At 39.3% G+C, this 19480-nt stretch overlaps 1 protein-coding gene across 1 annotated transcript in view; it reads left to right on the top strand.

Moving 5' to 3' along the window:
- cnot6l (CCR4-NOT transcription complex, subunit 6-like) overlaps nt 1-19128 on the top strand; it is a 77757-nt gene extending 58629 nt beyond the window's left edge. Inside the window, exons 9-12 of the mRNA XM_063043544.1 lie at nt 7248-7396; nt 8689-8922; nt 9345-9547; nt 15316-19128. Coding sequence (XP_062899614.1) covers nt 7248-7396; nt 8689-8922; nt 9345-9547; nt 15316-15525 — 796 coding nt within the window. The 3' untranslated portion in view covers nt 15526-19128. The remainder of the gene's footprint in view (nt 1-7247; nt 7397-8688; nt 8923-9344; nt 9548-15315) is intronic.
- The last annotated feature ends 352 nt before the right edge of the window (nt 19129-19480 follow it).

A 19480-nucleotide genomic window follows, 5' to 3' on the forward strand; every position in this document is an offset into this window, starting at 1 on the left:
TTCAATGCCCTCTATGCTCATTTTGACCATCAAAGCATGGAGAAACTATCACAAGCTCCCACAACTCCAGGTGATCTCTATCTCTGAGGCTGACGTGAGAACATTATTCACGAGGGTGAACCTACAGAAAACATCTGGCCCAGATGGGGTGCTTGATTGAGTACTGAAGACCTGTGCTGATCAACTGTTTAGAGTGTTTACTGAGATCTTTACAGGTCTCTCCTTGGCAGCTTATGGAGTAAGGCGTGTTTGTCGCAGCTCCATCTTTTACAACTTACTTTCCACTGTTAGATTTGTTTAAAGTTTGAAGATTTATTACTTTTGCTGAAGGATTTATGATTTAATTATGATGGCTGATACTCGATCTGGAATTGAATTAAGAAGTGGCAAAACTTTTCCTGAAGCTGAACAAAGAAAGAAATCAGAGGACGTCTCTACTTCAGAAAGAATGCTGTCTTTAATAGAAGCTATAGTTGCTAAGATTGGTACGGTAGACACCAAAATCAATAAGCTGACGAACACTAATGAAAAGCTTGAAAAAACTATTTTTGCTGTTCAGGAATCTTTGAAGAATCTGGAAGATCAATATCAGATGCTTAAACAGAGCACTCATAGAATTGAAAGAGAACAGGAGTTAACAAGTCAAACTATCAAAGAACAAGAATTGAAGTTATCTTCTATGGAAAAGAAAATCAATGAGGTTACTTGGAGTTATCAAGAATTAAGAAGAAAACGATTGATCTGGAAAGCAGAAGTCGCAGGGTGAGTTTATGCATACTGGGTTTGCCTGAAAATATGGAAACCGGTGAGCCATTAAAGTTCTTTTCGAACATGTTATATTCACTTTTTAGTGAGATTCTTGAAGCCTGTCTGCTACTGGGCAGAGCTCACCGAATTCGACGTCCCAAGCCTTCAGCCGAAATGAAACCCCGTGCTATTAAAGTATGTCTACATTATTTTACAACCAAAGAAGCTATTCTTCGGGATGCAAGAAAAAGGGATAAGCTAATTTATTACGGAGAGAAAATTTGTATAGTTGAAGATTTTGCCCCAGAGATTTATGCTGAAAGAATTAAATATCAGGAATATGGCTGAATTGTATAAGATTAACTGTCATCCCTCTCTGCGTAATTCGGCTTGTCTGTAGTAGAGCTACTGGGACTTGATGTTTCAATCTCTATGGTAAGTTGGCACTCTCGATGTTGGCAGTGGGCTTGGAGTGGTGACAAGGAGCGAGGGTAGGTACGTCATCTGGGTCATCAGGTGGGCACACTCCTTTGTTGTTGCGTTGATAAGCCCACAACGTCTCCAGAGGGCTCAACGGTGCTACCTGGCATCCCGGATACACCCCCTCAGTTCCATACCCTCCTGTCTTCATCTTGCAGCCCAGTTGTTGTCTTTCCTTTTAATGCAAATCCAATTACTGCTTTCTTCTGCTGCATTTGACAAGGACTTGATTGATTGCTGGAGGGAGTGACCCCTCACCCCCATCTTCCTCAATAGACTGGTTGTAGATGTAGCATCGAATCCCCTGCATCCCACTTCTATAGGGAAAATCTTGGTCTTCCAACCATTCTGGGCCGCTTCAGTTGCCAGTTCAGAGTAGTTGGTCTTTTTCCTGTCATAAGCTTCTTCGACACCATCTTCCCATGGTACTGTCAATTCCACAACATATGCCAGCTTGGAGTGTCTGGCTGGAGTGTTGTAGCCACAATGTCTGGGGGAAACACAAGCTTTTTTTCCAAGTCCATGTCCATTTTCCAATCCCAAGCAACCTGCAGAATGCTTATATCTTTTGATGTTATATGGTGCTCTGGAGGTTGGCCTGCTGGTACAAATTGTGTGATGTGGACATTTCCTGCCGATGTTTGTGGGAGAGCATTTGTTGTGATTCGCCTTTGTTCCAAGATTGATGCCAGCTGTCTGAGAACTTGGTTATGCCGCCAAGTGTACTGCCCCTGGGTGAGGCTCGTGGTGCATCCTGTTAAAATGTGCCTTAGTGATCCAGGTGCTCCCCACCACTGGTTCAGGTTTCAGGGGTGTGTGTAGGAGGTCATAAGTGGCTTTGATGACAAAACTTAGCGGAGATCCCTCCATCTCCCAGATGTCACGCCAGCTAAGTTTCCTCTTTTCCAGGCTCTCCCAATTAGTCTATTGGTCCTGCTTGGCCATTGAGATGGCCCTGGTGTTTCGCTGTGCCTCCTCCTGTCTTCTCAACTCCTCCACCACGAACTGTCTCTTCTGCACTTGTGCCACTGAGGAGCTTTTGGGATGAGCCGGAGCCCGGCTCTCCCATGTTGGACTTGGCCAACCACATCTCTGAAGCAAAGAGCAGACTTAGCACTCTGAACGCCTTCAGATGGGTTCCATTTCCTCCCCGTTGCCACATGGGGGGGGAGGGGGCCACTGTTCGAATAACAGTATCTTCAGATTCAGTGAGGGTCATGACCAGTCTTGCTTTGGTGCATTTGAATTCTTCCACAAGACTTGCAATTGGTAATTCCAATTTGCCGTTCCCGTACAGTCCAACAGGACTTAAGCATCGCAGATGTCCAGGCCACTGTTTTACATGTGTGCTGATCATTCTTTCAAGCTTTTCAAGCTTTTCAACCTTGCTGATGGGGATTTCATACACTGTTAAAGGCCACATGAGTCTTGGGAGTATGCCGAACTGGAAGCACCACAGTTTGAGTTTTCCTGGCAGCAAGGTCTTGTTGATGCAAGCTATGTACATGATGGTATCCTTTTTTAGTTGTTTAAACTGCTAGTGTCCTTGAGCTTAGCATCATACACTCGGCCCAAGCTCTTCACTGGCATTTCTGAAAGAGTTGGGACAGGTGTCCCGTCAATCTGAAATCTTTTATCGGTGACTTGACCTTTGACAATGGAGATGCTTCTGCACTTGCTGGGCTTGATCTTCATCCTCGCCCATGTGACGTTTTGATGAAGCTTTTTCAGAAGTCTCTTGGTGCAGGGGACATTTGTCGTCAGTATTGTTATATCGTCCATATAGGCTCGTATCGGTGGTAACCCTTGACCAAACTAGCCGTTTTCCTCCCGCAACCCATTTTGAGGCTCTGATAATGAGCTCCATTGACATAGTAAAGGCCAATGGGGAGATGGTGCACCCCGCCATGATGCCTACTTCCAGTGGTTGCCACGCTGTGGTGAAGTCTGATGTTGTAGGACAAACTTGCAGATCCTGGAAGTAGTGTTCTACCGGATTTGTTGTTGTTGCAGGCACTTGAAAGAATTCAAAAGCAGTCCACAGGAGGGAATGAGGAACTGATCCATAGGCGTTGGCCAGGTCGAGGAACAAGACATGCAGATCCTTTCCTTCTTTCTTAGCCATCTGGATTTGATGTCATATGCCACTGGTATGTTCAGGGCATCCCAAGAAGCCTGCTACGCCAGCCTTTTGGATTGACGTATCAATGAAATGGTTTTGTTTCAGGTACTCTGTAAGTCTTTGCGCCAACACGCTGAAAAAGATCTTGCCCTCTGTTCAGAAGGTTTATTTGGCAAAGTTATAACTAATAATCAAAAATCTCCTTGATTTAGATTATACAGAGGTACTCGGCAGGGATGTCCTCTTAGCCCTTTATTATTTAACTTGGCTTTAGAACCCCTTGCTATTGCTCTTAGAGATTCCAATACTGTTCAGGGTCTTAAGAGGGGACAAAGTACACAAGGTTTCATTGCATGCAGATGACCTATTAGTTTATATTTCAGATCCTAGGAATCTATTCCTTCTATACTATCTATATTTTCTGAATGTGTTTTTTCTGGATATAAATTAAATTGATATAAAAGTGAGTTATTTCTTATTAATAATCACTCAGATCAATATCATCAATTACCTTTTAGTATTGCTAAAAATTACTTTACTTGTCTAAGTATTAAAATTACTAAAAATTTTAAGGACCTATATAAGTATAATTTTCTCCCATTAATTGACTACACCCAACAAACGCTTTCTAAATGGTCACCTATGACGTTATCATTATTAGGTCGAATTAATGCTATTAAAATGATAGTTATACCGAAATTCTTATATACATTTCGGGCAGTTCCTACCTTTGTTCCTAAAACATTTTTTGATAGAATAAATTCTATAATCTTATCTTATATTTGGAATAATAAAAATCCTAGATTGAGTAAACCTTTACCACAAAAATTAAAAAAGGATGGTGGTATGGCTTTACCAAATTTTAGAATGTTTTATTGGGCAATTAATATTCGATATATTACTTTTTGGATTCATTACTCAGACATACATGAATGTCCTTCATGGTTGGATTTGGAGGAAAACTTGGTGAAGGGGTTCTCTTTACTGGGAGCTCCTCTTCCCTTTTTGTTTTATAAGATTGGTAGACAAAACTTAATCCTATTATTAAACATACTTTTAAGAATTTGGTTTCAGCTTCATAGATTTTTTGAGTTAAATAATTTCATTCTTTCTAGTAATATCCATTTTAATTATTTTTTAAAACATCAATTTTGGATAAGATCTTTTTAATTTTGGAAAACCAAAGGAGTAACAACTTTTTTAGATTTGTTTTTACAGGACTGTTTAATGTCTTTTTCTCAGTTAGTGGATAAATATGGTTTACCTAATGCACATTTCTTTAGATATTTATAAATTAGGAATTTTTTTTACGTGGTTTGCTGCCAAATTACCCTTCTGCCTATCCACCTAATATGACAGATACTCTTTTTCAGCTTAAACCACTTCAAAAAGGGTTGATAGCTATAATTTATAAACGGATATTGAATTTACAAATGATATCTAATGATAAAATTAAACGTGCTTGGGAATTGGAAGTTCGTGTCATTTTCAGATAATTAATGGAGTAAAATTCTTCATTTGATTAATAACTCATCTATTTGTGCCCGTCATTTCTTGATACAGTTCGAGGTAGTACGTTGGGCTTATATGTCAAATTATTCACAAAGTTTAATGAAATCGATCTTCAATTGCAAGTAAAAGATGTGAGATCAAAGTCAATCAGTTGTCTGTACATTTCTGTCCAAGTTAAACCTATTTAAGTGTAACATTGGCTGGCCTGACCTTTTCCAATTTCTGAGCCTCTCTGAATTGGAAGAGAAAGACACAATACCAATCCTTCCTAAAAAGATTGCGAGGACTGCTGAGAGGACTGTCGAGGTAACTCTTCCACCAATCGCGAATAGTTAGCAGGAGTGCTGCGTGTGCAGTGCCCTTTGCATTGTCAATAATCCCTCCCATCCATCCAACATTCACTGTGACATCTTACCATCAGGCAGGAGGTACCATAACATTGAGACAAGAGCTGTTAGAGTAGGAAACATCTTCTTTTTCCCCAGGCTGTAAGACTACTGAACTCCCTGCCACCATCCATGTCTAATCACTTATGAAGGATCAGTAGCGTTATTCTATGTACTTTTTAACTTGTGTTGTATGTGCACCTTTTTATTTGTGGTAATTTTTTTTGTGTTATATACCTGAGTATATGTACTGTGTTGTGCGCCTTAGTCTGGAGGAATGTTGTTTCATTTGGTGGTATACATGTGTCCAGCAGAATGACAATACACTGAGCCTGAACTTGAATGACCTTCAAGCATACAGTGCCCAACTGGGTGAGCAGCATAGAGACAAGTCAGAGAGATTTCAGGACCTCTTGATCCAAATTCTAGATTGGGTAATAAATCCATTCCTGAACACCTATAATGAGGCACTAATGGATGGAGGAAGAATGATCTCGCTACAAAATGAATTTGAGCTGAAGCCCAGGTTCACGAAGTAATATCAAGACTTATGGTTGCAGAAAGAAGTCTCTGAACACTATCTTGCACCATGGAAAACATGTCAAGATTTTCTCTATTGCCTTTCCAACATCATATTTAGTGGAGCACAGGTTTAGTGCAATCAGCCAACTTCTTTCAAAACAACAAAACAGACTGCTGATTACTGAACATAAAGATCTGAGACCGTTTCTGGGTGACATTCAGCCTGTTACTGAGAAGTTGATATCACTGTACCGTCCATCCATCTCATTGAAAGGCGAAAAAGCAAGAAGTATTGAATAGTTAGCCTAATGTATACTCTAAAATTGTTGATGAAAATGGATCTTTACTGTAATTATGTAATTTTATTTGTAGTTTTAAGTAGATTTGAATATACTTCACTACTATTTGTCACTGCTTTGAATTTGCAGTTCCTTTTCCTTTCACTGTGCATTGTAAATCAAGATTCTTTATAGTTTTTATGTAATAGTCAGAAGATGTGGGCTCAGGATGTGCTCTGGGAGCCAAGGGGGTGGCAACCAAAAGGGTTTGGCAACCACTGCTCTAAATCTACTCTTTAAGAAATTTTAGACAGGTGAGTAGGGAGTGGAGGCATGAATGATGTTTTTGTTTTGGTTTCTGACTATTAACTTTGTGTTGTAAGTTATTTCTGTTATGGAATAAACTGTAAAGGTAAGATACATTGGTAATTCACTAATTTTACAATTTAATCCCTTAATAGAGACATTGTAACCTTTGTCACCTTGCCAGTGGCCAGAAGTTAGAACATAAAATCACTTTTATTGCAGTTAAAAGTTAATTTACATTTTTATATTGTAAGATGTGATGATTGAAATGTGCTATCTGATGTTTCAATTTTGATAATATGCTATGTGTTGACCCTGTATGCCTTCGTTAGGTTATATTGTAAGAAATACTTAATATCTTTTCTCTCTTCCCCTCTCTTTCTGTCTTCTCTTTCTTCCCTTCTCACCTCCCCCATTCCCCACTCCACCTCCCCCTCACTCCCCCCTCACTTCCCACCCTCACTCCCCCCTCACTCCCTCCCCCTCACTTCCCCCCACTTCTCCACCCCCTCTCACTTCCCCCTCACTTCCCTCCCCCCACTCCTCCCCCTCACTTCCCCATCTCACTCCCCTCCACCTCTCACCTCCACCCCTCTCACCTCCACCTCACTCCCTCTCACCTCCCATTCCTCTATCTCCCCCTCACTTCCCCCCTCACTTCCCCCTCACTTCCCCCTCACTTCCCCCCTCACTTCCCCCCTCACTTCCCCCTCACTTCCCCCTCACTTCCCCCCCTCACTTCCCCCCCTCACTTCCCCCCCTCACTTCCCCCCTCACTTCCCCCCTCACTTCCCCTCTCACCTCCTCCCCCTCCCCTCTCTCTCCACCCCAACTCTCTCTCTCTCCCCCCCACCCCATCCCCCGACCCCTCTTTCTCTTTTCTCTCAACTTCAGGTTTGCATTGGTGCAGAAGCACACAGTGGAATTCAACCAATTGGCAATGGCCAATTCAGATGGCTCTGAAGCAATGCTAAATCGAGTCATGACGAAAGATAACATTGGGGTCGCAGTACTTTTGGAAGTCCACAAGGATCTTTTTGGAGGTACATGTTGTGTATTTTTTAGAATTGCAAATTAAAGTAAATTCTTTGACTTTTTGATAAAGCTAATGGATGTGATTTTTTTTTTGCTCAGTGCTTGTTTTTAAAAGATAACTTAATCTCTGAATTTCGCTGCTGATGGAAGAGTAGGTTAAGCTCTGCTGATTTTGTTATATTAGATTTCACTATATATATTTTTCCTTTCTTACTTTAAGTAGGAGAGTATTGTTATCTGCGCTGGCTGTGCATATATGTAGAAGAGTTAAGTTTGTATAAAATATTTTGCTCCATTTATGTCCCATTCCTGAGGTATAAAGATGGGTTATTGGCCTTTGTTAATGCTGTTCCATAGAAAAATTAGTTGAGGTTAACCCAGGGTGACTTGTAAAATATCTCTTTTTCCGATGTGTCGTCTGACACTGAAGTGAAAGAAAACTCAAATATATAATGTTTTCATTATCAAAGACTATTGAAAGTCAAACGGTATTTAGGGAATGACCTTTATATTGTTGCTCTTTTGTAATACTTCACACTGAAGCATCCATAAGCACAGATCAAATATTATTAAGATTATTATTTCCTCTCCATCAAAAACAGAAACATTTTTTTAATGAACAGAATGCTTAAGCTTCTTGTGTGATTTGCATTTGAGGGGAAGACCAATACTCGGGTTTTTTTTTGCATAACATTTATCCTTTGTCCTTTGTAATTTGAGCAGATCTGTAGTAATGCCTACCAAGATCAGTTAAAGATGCTTTTGACTCGACATCTTTCCCAGGGGTAGAACAGTGAACCGGAAAAACATGCTACTAAACATTTCACTGCTGGACTCACTTTAAGAAAATCTAGTTAAAGCTGTATCTTTCAGTATACATTATGTTTGTGGCAAATGTCTGTCTTGGATGCTGATGTTAGCTACCTCCTTGGATACAGTCCATCTGGTGTAATACTGTTGGAAGTAGTGTTTTTTTTCAAATCTGACATTAAACCAATATGTATTTCATCCTCGAGTGGATGTTAAACATTCCACAACATTGTTCAAATCAGATCAGAAAAATTCAACTACCCCTTCAGCTGATGTTTTTCTTTAGGCAGCATGTAAGAGATTTGTTTTGTTACTGTTTGTGAGACTTTATTGTGGATGAGTTTGTAGCCATATTTCCAGCAATGCAAGTGAACATTCTTTGGCTATCAGCACTTTGGGATGTCCTGACATTGTGAAAGACACTAAGTAAATCTAACTTTGTTTTTTTTGTTCAATTGCTGCATACATTTAAAGGCGTCATCCCTTTCAGGTGCAAAGGCACTTCATGGAGCAGAAAAGCAGCTAATTCTGGTGGCTAATGCGCATATGCACTGGGACCCTGAATACTCTGATGTGAAGCTCATTCAAACCATGATGATTATATCTGAACTCAAAGCTATCCTTGAGAAGTCAGCTGTATCCCTTAGACCAAGTTGTCCTTCTGCAGACCCCAACTGCATCCCGTTGGTGCTGTGCGCAGACCTTAATTCACTGCCAGATTCGGGTAAGATTGTTAAGAACAGTATACAGTAAATTGATTAGTACTTGGACTTTAAATTGTAAATAAACACATAAATTTTAAAACAAAAATTGTCCATAGATTTTACTGTGATTTTCTGTAAAGAGTGGAATTATAGATGTAAAATATATTTTAAATATTATACTGAAAAGAAATAATCAGTTCAGTTTTAAATTCTTTGCATGTACTTTGGCCACCTTTGGAGGTGGATAAGGATCTTATTGCTAAGATATTACAATTCCTTGTATTCAACGGGTTAATATTGTAAAATGCATTATAATGTTCATGATACTTGCTGCATAAGACAACACAAATTGCTGCATAATACTGTAAACAAAAATTATCTGTCTCTAAACTACATGTTTCTGGTAACTGATAAGTAATGGCTTGAATCACTTGGTGTGTAGGCGTTGTGGAATACTTGAGCACTGGAGGTGTTGCACAGAATCACAAGGATTTCAAGGAACTGAGGTACAACGAGTGTTTGACAAACTTCAGCTGCAATGGAAAGAATGGAACTTCAGACGGCAGAATTACTCATGATTTCCAACTCAAGAGCGCTTATGAAAACAACTTGATGCCTTACACAAATTATACTTTTGACTTCAAGGTAAGTAATTGACTACACTGTGGTTTCTGTAATCTTGAGCTTGTGCCTTGCAGACCTCTTGCAGTTCTTTGTTGGGTACAAGTTTGCATCCACTAATGAAGTGTTCCTGGTGAATTTTGTGCTGATGGTGCAGAATTAAATTTTTGAGTGCTCTAAGTTTGTGTGCTTATTTTCGGAGAAAATTGTGCTCAGAATTGTACTCAAGCACTCAGCCAACTTGTTGACTAAATACTTAAAAGTGTATTTGCTCATATAATTAAACTCAAAACCAAGACCAGCATTCTGATGTGTTCAGGTGGTACTTCATGACGTTTTACAGGGAGCGTCAGATTAAAAATCCAAAACATTTCTCAGAGTGACTTGGTGAAATTTCAAACTTTCCAGTTGCACTCTGATGTTAGATTCTTCATGGAGTCTTGTGACAGAGTGCCAACTTCCTGCAGTCCTAGATCACTGGAAATCACAGTGTTGGTCATTAGACCTTGTGTGAGTTCAGTAACTCCATTCAGTTCAATTGACAGGAATTGTTCTGAAAGTCAGGCATCAGATCATATAAGTGCAATTTAATAAAATGTTTAAATTTTTAAACTTTTAATTTTTTGGAGCTTTAATTATATGTTTTATTTTAAGATGTTAGTTGAGCCATAACATTGTACAATATGGAAATGAGCTCTTTGGCCCAACTTGCCCGTGCCAGACAAGGTGGCTTCCTGAGCGAGCCCCATTTGCCTCCATTTGGCCTATAACCTTATAAACCTAGCCATGAAATTGTCCCAATATCTTTTAAATGTTGTAATTGTACCTGCCTTTTCCACTTCCTCTTGTTTCATATATCCAACACACACTGTGGGGAGAATATTAACTCACATTAAGCCTATGCCCTCTAGTCTTAGACTCACCTATTCTGGGGGTGATAGGAGACCATGGGACCATCTGTCTTATTAGTAACCTTCATGATTGTACATTAACTCCTTAACACTACCACACTGACTCCTACGCTCTGGGGGAAAGAAAGTCCTAGTCTATCAACCTCTCATTATATTTCAAGCCAGGTACTAATTTTAGTCTTGGTACTAAAATATTGTTGAGAATTGAGTGCATTTACACTAAGGTAATATTTAAGTATTGCTAACTCCTCTAATATGTGATATTTTGCTTGAAAAGTCAGCAAATATCACCAGTACAACAACTGTGCACTTGCCCAAGGAAAGAATTTCGCAAAAGGTCATCAACGGGCTCGGTTTCCCAGGTCGCTGGCAGAGGCCTCACTTCTGGTAGCTGTGAATGTCCACCAACAGGGCTCTACAGTGGTCGCTCCAGGGAAGTGTCTGGGGCACTTTGAGGTCTCCGATGTCACTTATGTGTTGTGGTCCAGAGAGGTGCTGGTTGGAATGGGCCACATCTCCAACCTGTCATCAACCTGTTGGTGAAGTGTCGTCGCTACTCTGCCACTGGAATTCACCTCAGTCATACTGTCAGCGGTCTACATTCCCCCCAAGGCGGACGTGGAGTGTGCTCTGAACATACTGTATGCCAACATCAGTGAACTTAAGACCAGGTATCCGGAGGCTTTGCTCATTACAGGCAGGGACTTTAACCAGGCCAACCTCAGAAAGGTGCTGCCAAAGTTATACCAACATGTCTCCTGCCCCACTAGAGTCCTGAATATACTTGACCACTGCTACACAGTAGTCAAGGATGCCTACAGTTCCATCCCACTACCTCACTTCAGAAAATAGGACCGTCAGGCCATACCCCTACTCCCAGCTTACAAACAGAAACTGAAGCAGGAGGTCATGGTATCAAAAGTGGTGTTGCGTTGGACGGAGGAAATAGATGAGGTCCTCTGTGACCGCTTTGAATTGGTGAACTGGCTAGTATTCAAGGACTCGGCAGCTAACCTCAATGAGTATGCCTCAGCTGTCATGGACTTTATCTCGAAATGCACAGAGGATTGTGTGTCTCGCAAGACGATCCAGGTATTCCCTAACTGGAAACCTTGGATGAATTATGAGGTCAAGTCCCTTTTAAAGGATAGAGTTGCGGCTTTTAGGTCCAGCGATAGCAGTCGCTACACGGAATCGAGGCGTGAACTCCAGAAAGCTATTAAGGGTGCCAGGAGGGATTATCGAGCAAAGTTGGAAGCCCAGGCTAACCAGGGGAATGCTGGTAGACTATGGCAAGGTCTAAATGAGATCACTGGGCGCAAAGAAAAGGCTGGGAATATTAATAACTGTGGCGCTTCTCTTCTTGACGAACTTAATGTATTCTACGCAAGATTCGAACAGAAGAGGAGCGTCCCGCTCCCTCCGGATGAACCGGACCTGGTGGCATCGAGATTCACCGTCACTGAGGAAGACGTTAGAAGGGCCTTCCTGAAGATAAATCCAAGGAAGGCGACGGGCCCAGATGGCATACCGGGACGGGTTCTCCGGGCCTGTGCAAGCGGGCTAGCTGGAGTGTTTGCTGACATCTTCAACTGCTCCTTGCTTCAGTCTAAGATCCCCTCGTGTTTTAAGAAGGCAATGATAATCCTGGTGCCGAAGAAGAGCAAGGTGGCATCCCTGAATGACTATCGACCTGTGGCTCTGACGTCAATTGCTATGAAGTGCTTCGAGCGATTGGTTATGGCACACATCAACCACAGCCTACCAGTCAACCTCGACATTTTGCAATTCGCCTAACGGAGCAACAGGTCAAAGGCAGATGCCATCTCTGGCCCTACATTCCTCCTTACAACACCTGGAGAATAAAGACGCATACGTAAGGCTCCTTTTAATTGACTACAGCTCTGCCTTTAATACCATCTTTCCAAATAAACTGATTCCTAAGCTCCAGAACCTGGACCTTAGCACTCAGATCTGCAGCTGGATCTTCAACTTCCTCACAGATAGGACCCAGGCTGTAAAAATAGGGGACAAGCTCTCCTCTACAATCACTCTGAGCACTGGTGCCCCACAAGGCTGTGTACTCAGCCCCTGCTGTACTCACTGTTTGTCATTGTCGTCGTGGCTATCCCTCGAGGTCGAGGATGATGGTCTTCATTCTGAAGAAGTGGTCCACAGAGTGAAGACGCGTGTGCATGTATTTGTTTAACGTGTACTTGATGTTGCACTCCAAGAAGCACACGATACTTCACAAATCAACCAACTGATTCCAATGGCATGGAAACCATGATGATTGGAGCTGATGAATTTGTTGCAGCCTTCATCTGCCTTCACAGCCATTGAGTCCGAAGTAATTTTGTCCGCCTGTTCCACTGTTGAGGTCTTGGCTGGATTGTTCTTTGTCAGGGACCTCATCCTCGACCTTACCACCATGGGTGACCCTGCCAGGAGCATAGCTCCAGACGGCATTGCTCTCGGGATCACAGGACCACACAAGCTTCTCCACCATGACAAGGTGACAATCCAGGGAGAAGACTCACTATACACCCATGATTGTGTAGCCAAGTTTCCATTGAACTCAATACATAACTTTGCTGATGACACCACAATTGTAGGCCGTATCTCGGGTCATGATGAGTTTGAGTACAGAGAGGAAATTATTACCTGGTGGCATGGTGCAAAGACAATAACCTATCCCTCAACGACAGCAAGACGAAGGAATTGGTTATTGACTTCGGAAGGAGTAGCGAACCGCACGACCCCATCTACATCGGTGGTGCGTAGGTGGAACAGGTCAAAAACCTTAAGTTCCTTGGGGTCAGTATCACAAATGACCTGGCTTGGTCCAACCAAGCAGAGTCCCACTGCCAAGAAGGCCCACCAGCGCCTTTACTTCCTGAGAAAACTAAAGAAATTTGGCCTGTCCCCTAAAACCCTCACTAATTTTTATAAATGCACTGTAGAAAGCATTCTTCTAGGATGCATCACAAACTGGTATGGAAGTTGTCCTGTCCAAGACCAAAAGAAGCTGCAGAAGATCATGAACACAGCCCAGCACATCACACAAACCAATCTTCCGTCCTTGGACTCACTTTACACCACACGTTGTCGGAGCAGTGCTGCCAGGATAATCAAGGACACAATCCACCCAGCCAACACACTTTTTGTCCCTCTTCCCTCCGGTAGAAGGCTCAGGAGCTTGAAGACTTGTATGGCCAGATTTGGGAACAGCTTCTTTCCAACTGTGATAAGACTGCTGAACAGATCCTGACCCGGATCTAGGCCGTACTCTCCAAATATCTGGACCTGCCTCTCGGTCTTCTTGCACTACCTTACTTTCCCTTTTCTATCTTCTATTTATGATCTATAATTTTAATATTTAATGTTTACTATCGATTTGTACTCCAGGGAGTGCAAAGCGCAGAATCAAATATTGCTGTGATGATTGTACGTTGTAGTATCAATTGTTTGGCAACAATAAAGTATAAAGTATATGAAGTATAACCTGAAATAATAACTGGTAAACTTACACTGCCTTGCATGGTTAAGGATATTACAGCCTCTAATTTTACTCGTTTTTGTTTAGAAAACATGAGATGGAGAATATTAAAGGCATACAGTTTTACACAAGTGTGTAAAACCTTATGCACATCTTTATGCTATACAATTGAAACAAATGTTGAGGATTAAGACGGGATACCAATGCAGATTAATTGAAATTCTAATGTTAAGTTTAGATACCAAATGAGCTTTATTTTGTACTCTGGTAATATAGGAATAGACTTTCTTGATATGTCAATCCAAGAGCTAGTACAGATTTGATCAACTAAAATGGCCTTCTGTATCATATGATTTAAATTTATGAAAGGATTAGATAGGTACATAGAGAAAACTCAAACAAGGGAATGTGAGAAAAGGGTAAATAAAAATGATGAGAGCAATTGTGTGACAAATGCAGGCACAGATGTTCCAGGTAAATTGTGTCCTTTTACATGTATAACTTTGAGACATTGTTTTGTGAGTGATGTCACTCTTAGATTTCAATTTCAATTTTTGTGATTTCCCCCCTCCCCTCCATTTATGGTACAGCTCTTGATTTTGCAAGTCTCCCAAGAGTTTGAAACAAATGATTTGCAGCGTTTTTTAAAATAATCTAATGAAGTGTATCAACCAAGTTTGAGCACAGCACAGTAGGATTCATATTCATCTTAAATGTATTAATGATTTTTGATTTAAGGGGTAAATGTTAGAACACGAGATAAATTTCCCTGCTGCTCTTCAAATAGTATCATGGCATTTTTTATATCTACTTCTGTGGGCAGCTGGGACTTTGGTTGAGCATCTTATTTGAAAGATGACACCTTCAGCAGCACCATTTGTTTTCAACCTGGATTATATCTTAATGTTTTGTGTGTGAGAGGTGAGCCAAAATTACTTCCAATGGAACAGTACTACCAATAGGTAAATTGCACTCATGACAATTGAATACCTTTAGGTATAACTTTTCTTATGATTGATGAGTACTGCAAGATAGTTTAAGAACTGCTTATAAAGAATTTTCCCCTATATGACTCATGATGTAGTAAATGGGTTAACAATCAAGAACTTCCAGGTGGTGATTTGTAATCCCTGCTCTTTCCTCATAGTTTTTAATAAAATATATCTTTGTAGGAAGATGTGCTTAGAAAGGTGCATATGTCCACGTGGTTGACAATGTAAATAAATTGACTCAACCCTTTGCTTCCTTTGAACTTTTTTTCTGTCAATAATTTAATATTTCTTTATTGACCTGAAAGATGTTTATGATTTCAGTAAGATAGATAGAAGTTCACTTGCTGCAGGTTAATGTCAAAATCATTTTCCTTTTATTTTGTCTCCTAGGGTGTTATTGACTACATTTTCTATTCCAAGACTCTAATGAGAGTGCTGGGTGTTCTTGGCCCTTTGGATCCTCAGTGGCTTGTGGAAAACTCTATCACTGGATGTCCGCACCCCCATATTCCTTCTGATCACTTCTCACTGTTAATACAGCTTGAACTTCAGCTTTTTCTGCCACCTTTGAATGGTGTGCACTTGCCAAACAGGAGGTAGTTGGAGCCCTGACCTGGAGGCACTGCCTGCTTTTATGGACTTGTACAATTATAAAATCAAAGTATGACGGAGTGAAGTATGGCTTGTAAAAAAAAAAGAACGCTATTTGTTCTCTTTTAAAGTGTGTGTTCTGTAGGTTTCTAGTGTTACTGTTTCATAGTTTATTTCACTGTGTTGTCACTAAGGCCGGAGCAAACAAACTGATGTTTTACTCAAACCTTTGGGGACACTGGAACTAGCATTTTTCATAACTCGAAGTGTTTAATCTCACAATGTTATATACTGTGTTCATGTTTTCCTGTCGGATTATATGCCTAATCTGGCATTAAAACAGCAGCATTACATGCTTTGCTATACAGTGCCATTGATTCTTCTTCCAAAGACCGACAGGCAAAATACCTTGAGATATTTGTTCTAAGTTTTGTCCCTGCCCTAGTTGCCTTGGATCTTTTTATATGTCCGGTACCAAAATTGTCTTGACTCATTTCTCAATATTTGGATGACAATTTAATGCCTTTTCATTTGTCATCCTCCATTTCCTTGTCTATGTCAGTCATTTACAGTATTCTCATTGTTTGCTTTAATTGTTTAATACATTTGATTCTTTGTATGTTTTTGCTTTTGAAGACCAGCATTCCTCCTTTATTCTCGTCCTTTCAGCAGTTTAGCGGATCTCTGTTGGATCTGAATGAAGAGCTAATTGAAGCCATAGGGAAATTTGTCCAGCTGTGATTTGGTCTAATGTTTTTTTTGCTTGGTATGTAGTTCATACCTGGTTTCGTTAAAGGTGCCTGTTATTTATTGCTTTCGAGAGAGAGGCAAGTTTAAAATTTTCCAAATTGATTACTGAAAATGTATTTAAAAGTAATCCAAGATGTTTGAAGAAGAAATCTGCTGCATATGCAGGGGAGTACAATTTAGTAAAGTAATTGGTTGAGACCAAGTTTCTCTTGATATGATGAAGTAAACCATAGAGTAAGCAGTAATTGAGAAGCATCAGGAATAAGTTAGTTGTGAAATCAAGTACCTTAAAGTTATTGTGCAGTAAATGAGCACCATCTAATGGTCGTTAATTTTCAAGCTGTTTATTCCAATAATGTATTGCACTTTATAAAGAAATGGATTTTGATTGGTGCAGTAAATATGAAATCTGTTTAATGTGTCGTCCCCCCCCACCCCAGCCACAAGAGGGAGGGGGAAAAACTACTGCATTTCAAGAACCAATATGTAGGGTTATTTGAATCAAAAGAACAACATAACTTCTGATATGGAAATCTTTTTAATTGAATATATGATGCTGGTATTACATTGAATAAAGTTTACAAGCGGCCAAGGCCTATTTATAATATTTACCATTAACCACCTCTGATATTTGACTGGATTTTGGCATCAAGATTATCTGAAATCTGTTTTAAGTCAGCACTTTAATTCTAAAGCCTACATTTTTGAAAGAATATGTATTTAAGGACATAAATTATGGAGCAAGATAAATTTGATGATAGTGGGACACCAGAAGGACCAAGTAAATTCTGAAAACTAGATTTTTTTGGTTGAGAAGATTTGAACTTTTTAGGCCCTTTTATTTATCCTAATCCTAGTGCATAAAATTATTATGATCTTGCTTCTTAAAACATGATAAATTAGCTTATTCCATGCATTTATTTTAATAACTACAAGCAATATTATCCTCCCATACTTCACTCCAAATATTTTGTCTGATCTGTATGTATAAAATGGAATTTGAAATTAATCTGTAATGATTGTATATGAACTTCAGAGGAGCCCATTTACTGAATATTTGTTTTCTTTTTTTATAATTGAAGAGGAAAACAATTTTTGGGAAAGCTTAAATGTTAATAGCTGCAAACTTTGTCTGCTTTCAATATAAAGGAATCGAGACACTCTGTTGCAAGAGGGTGTTCCTCAGGTTTTCTTTGCTTCTGTATGTATTTTTCCAAAATTCTGATAATGGTGTTTGTTAAATTAAAATATATAATAAAGTTATATATTTCAATTGAGTGAAATAACATTTAAAGGAAAAAATGTAAAACAGAGATGAGCAAATTTGCCATATGTGTTAATTACAGTTGTCCAGGCAAATAATACAGAAAGCACAGTCAGATTCATACATATATCTGTTACGTTTATATCAATTGTTTCATAACAATGTGCCTCATTCAATTTGCTGAAGTACCAACACTGCCCAAGCAAGCAGAGAAAACCTGACAGGCCTTCCCTAGGCAACTTTTAAAATTCTGTACAATAAATCTATTAAGATTTGTGAAGTTTTATGTAAAAAAAAAGGCAGAAAAACAACTTAAAAACAATTTTGTACAAGCTCTGTAGCGTGTTTATCTTTGGTGTAAGGAATGTGAGACATTGGAAACTGCACCATAAGTCAGGTATGGCACAATGAGTTCTGAGACCAGCTTTTTTTCCATCCTATTCCTAGCACAACTTGTCTTTTTTGCCTTTGTGTAAAGCAGGGGACCTACTCTCAGTGACAAAGGCTACATATGCATAAGGTATTCATTACTTTTTAGGTATTATGTATTTGATGTGGAAAGCTTCTCCTTCCTTGTTCAGTAATAATTTCTCTTATCAGAAATCCTTGCTAACTTCAATGGATTGAAAAGCTACTGAATTCCAGTCTTTCAAGGTATCACATCACTCAGCATTTATGTTCAGTAATGTGATTTATAGTGAAACGTGAGTTTCTTTACTTCAGTTACAAAAGGCAGATTTTAGAGGTAATAGAATGTTTTTAGAATTGTTTATGGCAGAGATTAATACACTGCAGAGAGAAAAATGCAGTTAACCATATACCAAAAGTAAACCACTTCATCAGCTTTTAATTCACAGGTACTTTACATGTTAGTGCAGGATTCTTAAATTGAGCTAATTTAAAATGCATTTTCCACATCAGTTCTTCAGGGACTATTTCTAAGTACCTCTTTTTAAATCAGATCAGGCTCCTAAGAACTGAAAAAGATCATTGTACTTTTGTTAATTTGTTTGAAATAAAGTTAATTTATTTTTGAAAATCTCTGCCTTGATAATTCATAAATGAATCATTAAAATCTTGGTTCTGATGACCCACAAAATTTTTCCCATCTTACCATTGGGAAAGAGACCAAGTTCTGAAAATATCAGAATAAATGGGTTCAGATTTTTACATCTTGTACCTCAGCTGTTTAAGCCACTACTACAAGAAAGTGCATGCTGATCTTGGAAGGCAAAATGAATTTAGAATTGATGTACTGTTGTGTAAACACCTAAAGGATGGCCATTGAGACTTTCTTGTATTTGCTTTCTTCAGTTGAGCTCTGGAAAGTGTACTTTGAGGCTACTTATACACACAATTTTAGAAGATGTAATTTGGACGGAGATTGTAGTTCTGATTTAACACATCTTTAAAGATTTTGCTAAGTGGCCAGTGGGATTTTAGAGTGAGCTGTAGTTAAATCACTGCATAACTTGGATATTGTGCATGTTTTTAGACGTTCGATTATACCAAGAAAAAATGAGTGATATGACTCTTTGAGACTGTGGTGCTTCGGTTTGCAAAACTTCGCTTATATTGTATTAAAAGATTATAGTTTATCAATGTTGTAGTAGTGAATTTGTTTTTTTAAAACATTGATCAAACATGTTCAGCATTTGGCCACCTTTATTTTTATAACATGTATTTTTAAAGAAAATATTGTTATTAAAAATTATCATGGTGGTTAATAGGAAATGAAAGTGAATTGTGCTGGGTCACCAGAGTCTGTATTGAATTATTGGTCATTGGGTAGTATTTATTCTCCTGAACTATGAGCAATCAGATACTGCTGTCTCCCCTCTCTACAAAAATATACGTTTCTTCTCAAAGTCAATGGATAAAAATGCTGTAGTTTACTAAGAGTAAATTGACTCTTAGTATTATATCAGATGGTAATATACTTTGAGTACA

Source organism: Mobula hypostoma, chromosome 3 (genome assembly GCF_963921235.1).
Source record: "Mobula hypostoma chromosome 3, sMobHyp1.1, whole genome shotgun sequence".
Classification (NCBI taxonomy): Eukaryota; Metazoa; Chordata; class Chondrichthyes; order Myliobatiformes; family Myliobatidae; genus Mobula; species Mobula hypostoma.